The 7,596-nt window shown below is 41.9% G+C and overlaps 1 protein-coding gene across 1 annotated transcript in view; it reads left to right on the top strand.

The window, feature by feature from the left end:
• Nucleotides 1–4,811: 4,811 nt before the first annotated feature.
• RAB6B (RAB6B, member RAS oncogene family) overlaps nt 4,812–7,596 on the top strand; it is a 171,994-nt gene continuing 169,209 nt past the window's right edge. The window contains exon 1 of the mRNA XM_051985577.1: nt 4,812–4,904. Within this exon, the coding sequence (XP_051841537.1) occupies nt 4,835–4,904 (70 nt within the window). The 5' untranslated portion in view covers nt 4,812–4,834. The remainder of the gene's footprint in view (nt 4,905–7,596) is intronic.

The raw sequence follows: 7,596 nt of genomic DNA, 5'->3' as shown, positions 1-7,596 counted from the left end.
CTTGGTGGCAAAGAACTGGAAAATAAGAGAGTGCTCATCAACTGGGAAATGGCTAAGCAAAATATGAATCTATTAGAATAATATTGTACCATAAGAAATGATGAATGAGACCGTTTCAGAGGAACCTAGGAAGACTTGTATGAAATGAGAAAGAGAGAAATGACCAGAAATAGAAAATGATCACAAATTATAGAAAAAATTATTTTGAAAGACTTTAGAATCCTGATCCATAGAAAGAGAAACTACAATTTCAAAGGGCTAAATATGAAATAAGACACATCTCCTGCCAGAGAAGTGGTGGACAGAAACTATAAGTAAAAACATATTTTGAACATGAATAATGTAGCAGTTGCTTTTGCTGGAATATATGTATATGTATAATATATTATAATTATATGCAAATAATATAGCATATATAATAATATGTGTGTATGTGTAATATATATAACATATATGTATGTATATATATAATATATATATGTTCTAAAATTTTTGAATTGTTCAATGGGAAGAGGGAAATTTCTATCATATATGTCTACCTATCTATCCTTTCACTTATCTATCTCTCTGTCTCTCTATTCTTTCCTGGACTTACTCCAACTTATTAGTATTCTTCTAAAATAGTGGTATCCAGAACTGAACCTACATACAGGTGAAGATAAAGAATCCATTTTAATAATAAGTGTCATGATTTTGGTTTACTGAAAAGTTCTCTCCACTCCTTTACCCTTAAGCAGCTTTTTTATAGCTATTTTCCCCTCAATGACATTTCTTATGTTTCTTTTTAAAAAGAAATTTCTCCTTTTTCTTTCATTACCATGACTTCTCAGTTATTACTTCCTCATATAACATGCTCCCCATTAGAATCATCCCTCATAACAAAAATATAGTTAAGCAAAAGTAATCAACACAATGGCAACATCTCAAAACTATATGCCTTATTCTGAACCTATAATCTGCCACCTTCCTGACAAAACATGGGAAACATGCTGAAGCAATTCTGAATTCGTGATTGGTTATGGCGTTGATCAGTGTTCTGAAATATTTTAATTATGTTTTCCTTTGAACATTATGTCATATCTTCAGTAAAGGACAATGGAGCACAAAATCATTGACAATGTGCTATAGTTTACTTGAATCCACCATGCATATCACCACTGTTTTTTGAGATAAATAGTAATGTCTACTGTCCAGATTGTGATCTAGAGTTGGATGATCAGTCTATTGGGTTAAAAAATCAGTATGTATATTTAGGGCATCATTACATATAGACAGTTATTTGGACCTGAAACAGAATAATAATAAGAAAGTTAGATTGGTTGAATTTGGTGTTCCTGGGAGTATAGGAACTGAATAAATGCTTGTTGATGGAATGAATGGATGAAAATAGGAAATGAGAAAATATATACTGCCTGGCAGTGTATTGGTATAAAACCAACAGAAAATGAAAGAAATCTGCCAATGTTTCTATAACACCATTTTTTGGACAATCATCATATTTGTATCCTATCATCCTGGTGCCTAGTGCAATATATAAAGAAGTTGAAATCATACTTTTGAAAATAAAGTTGAAAAGATTAATTGGGCCATACTAAGTACATGCAGAACAAATTCATGCTGGAAGTGACAGAATCTTGGCAGCATTGAGGAATTATTTTATAAGATATCTCAGAGAGGAGAAGATATCAAAAAAATGGGAATAAAAATCATGGACATTATTATTTCTCTCAAAAAAGTGAATGAGAAAACATCAATAACTCCTAACCTGTGTTCCTACTTTCTTATCTTTATAAAATGTTTATGAGAATGAGGGCCACACATCAAGGTTATCCTTGATAAAAACATGAGAGCAATAGTCAAGAGTTTCACAAATGATGCTTTCAGGAGACCACATGTTATAGTCTCATAACTGACAGAAAGGAGTAAAATATACAAGGTTCTGCTATATTTATTGTTTGTTGCTTACAACAAAAATTATTCTGCTCTAGAGCAAATTCGAACCTTAAAGAATTTCCTTCAACAGAAAATCTCCCTTGTATATTATGACCATACAAGATTCCTTAATAAATGCTGTCACAGAGCTAACATTGTTCCCTTACTCTCTTGTATGCAAGAGAGGAACAACACTGGAAGAAGTATATTCATCAAAGTTTCTCACCAAAGTTCAGTCTTCAAATAGAAAAGGGATTCCACATGGATAGTGAATTTCTCCAGATGCTCTTGTTTGCAGATAATATCAAGTTTCAGAATATTATAGGGTCTTCTCTATGAAATGCATTGTTGCTCAAATATGCTAACCTAACTAAATGGGTCTAATGCTTAGCACAATCTCCAGTACATAGTAGGTGCTTAATAAATGCCTGCTGACAAAGCTTACTGAATGAAAAATGAATAGAACAGAGCTATTAACAATCAGAAGCTATTTCCTGGCACAAAAGCTAATCTTGAAAGAACAAACAAGCAGACTACATGTTCTATTGGCAATGGTGCATGATTGTGAATGTTAGACCTACATGATCTCCAAAGAATCAAAATTTCAGGTAACTCAAAGGGCATCGTATGTGCAAGTGGGTTTTTCCAAAGATAATCTCTGTGCAAGTACCATAAGGAATATTTTTGGAGAAATGTGTGAATAGATAAGAAGGTGGGCTGGTCATGTGTGGTATAAGCAAGAAACAACAGATGAACAGTTGTTCTCAATTGTTACCTAAGAAATGTGAAAGAAAAAAGAATCTAGAGCAGGAGTTTTTCACCAAACTATGGTATGATAACTATGTTTCCATATAATTGATTTCCTTCAGAATGCTATGCATTTTATTTTATATACATAAAAATATCATTCTGAGAAGAGATAGGTTTTACCAGACTGCCCAAGAATTCTATAACACAAAACAGATTTAAAACACCTAAAGACCGATAGCCCATCATGGAAATCTTTTTAGGGGATCTATAGGAGAAAATGGACTAGAACTGTACAAAGTAAGAGCATAGAAAGTAAAAGACCTGCCAATATTGTTGCTATCACAAATCCCCTGAAATATGAAAGTATTTATTCTGCAATAAGAGGGTCTAGGGACCTTGTAGAAAGCATTGTGTATCTTTGAGGAGGCACAGAAGTAAGAAGGAGATGGGTGGCAATGTTATTTCATTAAAACAAACACTTTTCAACCAGTATGTTTTTGAGTCCATATTGAATGTGACTTGGTCTCTTACCTCCAGCAGATGAAAGATTGCTTCAATGGTCTTTTTCTAGTTCCTTGATTTGTGTGTTATAATCTGAAAGGAACTCTGAGAAGGAACAGGCCAATCACTCTAAGATATGGAGAAAATTCTTCCAGAGAAGTTTCCTTTTCCTCTTGTTAATTTGTTCTTCCTAAACCTGGATTCTTTCATTGGAGGTTTTCAATGCCCCTGAGAAAGCAGGACATCAAAGAACAAGGTGGTCAGGAGAGATTAAGGACACAAGGAGAAGTATCATCTGGGGATTGATGGCTCATCAGATGTCACTCTGACAATTAAAGAAGATGTTTTAATCTCCTCTAGGGACCTTGAAAGACAAACACTGTCTCAGCCTTCTCTCTCTAGGCAGGGTTAGGAGCATCCCTATCCAGCAGCAAGAGACAGAGGACCATATCAGTTTTTGATCTCTTAGGCTCTGAACTCTGGGATTCAGGAACCCCAATTCAAATTATTTTCTGAAAGATGATAGAATTGTGTGTGAGCCACATTGTAGGGTAGTGGAGTTGTTTTCTACTGTATACTGTTTAGCACTTATCCCCTGTCCATTCTCTACTTTTCATGCTTCCAATATTTGAAATTTAGATAAAAAATGTTTCTGGTGTGGGGGCTGTTGTACAGTATACTTCAAACTAGTGACCTTTTCTTTTCTCAGCATTGTGTAGAGAAAAGGGTGGAGGCTGGAGATGTCTAGAGTGGGAAGGAACGACCTCTTCCCCTCAGTCTCTCTCTCACTCCATTTTCTCTCCTAGATGGACTCAGCTGTAGTGTATATATTGTTGTGTAATTCATATGCTTCTTCCCCTTTGATCTGGAGTAATGCGCATAGATTTAGCTTGACATTGTCAGAAATAAATATCTCTATCCCACTCTCATCTTTTCCTAGGTCCAAAAAGGGGAGGATGGGATCAAGGCAGAAAGGGGGTTAAGGATCGGGGCAGTCTGTTAGCTCCGTCGTCCGAGGCGTATTGCCTCCTGGAGCAGGGGCAGCAGCAGGGGCGGCTGGTGAGACAGTGACCCCAGCCATCCACTGTTCCTTTCAGATGCATTAGGCAAAGCCTCTCTGCAGCACTGCATTGGCTTGTCGGTCCTGCATGACATCAGAGAGGATGCGAGAGAGCCGACAGGGCGCAGGCGCTGGAGGTGGGGAGGGGAGAAGCTCCAACCCCCGGCTCGCCGAGATCACACTGCCTCAGCATCCGCATCCCTCCGCTCTGACCGTCGGCGCTCCGAAATCTCGCGCCCTCCCTTCTGGCTCTGCAGCCCGCGCGGGCGGCATCCTGAATCGTCCTCCGCATTCTCCTCCACCCCTTCTTCCGCAACTACCACCTCCTCCTCCTTCTCCTCCTCCTTCCAAAACGCAGCCCGAGTCAGGGGACCAGGGGGAAGCTGCAGAGCCAGGAACGCTTGCAGCCAGCCCTTCCCCCTTCCAGTTCGTAGCCTCCCTCTCTTCTCCATCCTCCTCCTTCTCCTCTCTTCTCTCCTCTTCTTTGCAGTCCACCCCTATCTACTCCTTCTCTTCCCTTTGCTCCTTCTCCTCTCCTTCCTCCTCTCGCTCCTGCTCTTTCGCCTCTTCCCACACCTCAGAGCCAACACCATGTCCGCAGGAGGAGATTTTGGGAACCCATTGAGAAAATTCAAATTGGTCTTCCTGGGGGAGCAAAGCGGTGAGTACCTGGTTTATTTGCCAGGGTTGGAAGCTAAGTCTGGTACCACTTTGGATTCCCTCCCACTCCCTTCCATTCCTCAACCTCCCTGCAGTTGTAGAGCACACCTTCCCTTCATCCTTGGGTTCCCCCCACCCCCACCCTGCACCTTACCCCGGTCCCCCTCTTCCCACACACAAAGGAAATAAAACGCTAAGAGTGGCCCCTGGGCACGAGGGTGGTCATGGAGGTAGGGGCAGACGGAGGGAGGGCAGGGAGAGGCTTCAACCGGGCGACTGACTGAGGCTGGAGGCTGGAAATGGACTCTAGACCTGCTGATGTCTTTGCATAGTGCGGCAGCTTTTGCAGCGCTCTGGAATCGGCTCTGCTCGAACTGGGGAGGGAGTGGGCTTGGGGCAGCCAGATCAGATTGCCTTTTATTCATTCACTAGGGCTTGGGCTCAGGGGTGACCGCTTTTGGCATGCGGGGAGGGGGGAGGGCGGCGTGTCAGAGACTAAAATGGTTGGTGATGTGCCCCGACGTGGAAAGGTGGGGAGTGTGTAACTGGCCACCTCTACCTCCTCTGCCCAGCACCACCGGGATTTCAAGCGTGGCTGCTTCAAGGCATGGGAGGAAGCTGCACAGGCAAAAGGAAAAGAATATTAACCCCTACCCCAGTCAAAATTGGTTGCAGGGAAAGAGAAGGGGGGAACCCCACGAAACTTGCTAATCTTTCCGTTCCTCTCGGAAGACTGGAGAGACTGAGGTTTAGAAAGTAGTTTCAATATTAATCTCTTGCCTCTCTCACCTCAAATTGGGCATGGAAGGTTCTAGTATTGGCCATTTCTCTTATCCTTGTGCTTGTTGGCTGGGGGTTGAAAGGGAGGGGGTTTTAAGTGATGACGAGATTTATTGTTTTTTATCTCTCAAGCTTCTCAGTTGCCTTGAGAAAGGTTGGAGGAGGAGAGGGTTTGTTTTTTTTTTTTTTAGGTGGGGGGAGAGGGGAGGCATCAGGTGGGGAGAATCAGACTACTCCCAAGAGATTTGCGCTGCTTTGGTTCTGCAAAGAAAGGAGGAGACACACCCTGGTCCTTCCACCAAGTGTGTGAGCATGTCATTCCTCCCTGCCACCTCTCATCATAAATAACAGAGGAGAAAACATCTCCAGGGGAGGGGGCAGGGTGGAAGAGGGAGAAGGAAAGAGAGCAGCCAGTCCACTAGACCTGACTAAGGATCATCAGCTGAACCTGCTGCTTCTCCTGCCGGCTATGCCACAGGAGGAACTGCCCCTCTATTTGGCTTTTGGCCTATAAGAGCCAATTTTCTACTGGAGGATGACAAGGGCAGTTTCAGGAGCCACAAGCAAGAAAAAGGGAGCAAGAGGTAGTGGGGGTAGGAGTGGGGGAGGGGTGTGTAAAAAGAGCACTGACCTGAGATTTAGGGGCTCTTGGTTTCAGTTCTAGGTCCTCCTAAGCTGTGTGACCTTGGGTGACAATCCTTCTGGTCATCTTTCTTCATCTGTAAATTTCAGGAGTTAAGCTAGTGCATTTCTAGGTTTCCTTCCATCTCTCCTCCTTGAGGACCCTTTTTGAGGGGGAACTCAGGGTGGAAGGAGTGTTTAGTTTGGTTTTCCATTTGGTTCCTGACGTCTGAGAAACGAAGGTGAAGGACCCACAGCATTTGGAAGCTGGATCTTAGGGTGTATCTGCATTTACAGGGAATTTATAGACTCCTGCCCAAGATAGAGCCACTGGTCCCCTTTCAACTAAGAGTATCCAGGAACTATGTGAAAGGTGTGTCTCTCACCCCCAACCTCTCCCAGAACTCCACATCTTATCTCAGTCACTCTTACCCTTTTAGACTGATCCAGTTTTCTTCTTTCTTGATATGTTGTTTGATATTTTGTGCCTGTGTGAGGGACCTAGCACACTGACAGCTCTGAGAGTGGGTGTGGCAGTTTGCGGCCTTAGGGCTGAGAGACTGCCATCCTCCCAGGTTCCTAGATGCATTTAAAAGTCTGAGCACAGGCAGGTTGAAACTCCGGAGTAGACTTCAAATGGTATCTGTAGAACTTGGGTGTTTTCTCCTTGGATATTTCTAAGGGAGAACTCATCTACTCAAGGGACAGGAGCTCCGTGAATAGAATTGTTCATCACCCCCCAGACAATATTTTCACTGAGTTGGGCTCTCCTATTCTCTCATTGGGAGTAAATGTATAGGTTCTCTCCAGCTTGATATCTGCTCCATTCATCCGGGATCCCTGGTCTAGGCTATTACAGAAAGGAGAATTTCTGTCTGTATTAGACAAATATCCAAGGGAAGCAATGTGCTGCTGGGAAGAGAGTGCTATATTAGAAATAAAATAAAATGTGGGTTCAAATCCTTAACTGGATAGCTTTATGATGTTGGGCAAGTCACTCTTTCTGAACCTCAGTTTCCTCAGGAGCCTCTAAGATTCTTTCCAGCTCTAAATATGGTCCCTATATTGCAGTATGGCTCCAAAAATATCCTAAGGGAGAAGATTTAGATTTTAATCTGAATGTGAAAGAAAATTTTCATCTTAGTTCAGCAGTCCATGGCATGGGATGAAGCTTTGTAAATTACTTAGATTATTGAATATTAAAGAGTTTAAAATGTTAGTTGAGTAAGGGGTTTAAAGATTTTAATGCCCTTAATTTCCAAGTTAAGAAATTGAGACCCAGAAAAGTGACT

The sequence above is a fragment of the Antechinus flavipes genome, chromosome 3, assembly GCF_016432865.1.
Source record: "Antechinus flavipes isolate AdamAnt ecotype Samford, QLD, Australia chromosome 3, AdamAnt_v2, whole genome shotgun sequence".
Taxonomy (NCBI): Eukaryota; Metazoa; Chordata; class Mammalia; order Dasyuromorphia; family Dasyuridae; genus Antechinus; species Antechinus flavipes.
This window is presented reverse-complemented; position numbering and strand designations above follow the sequence as displayed.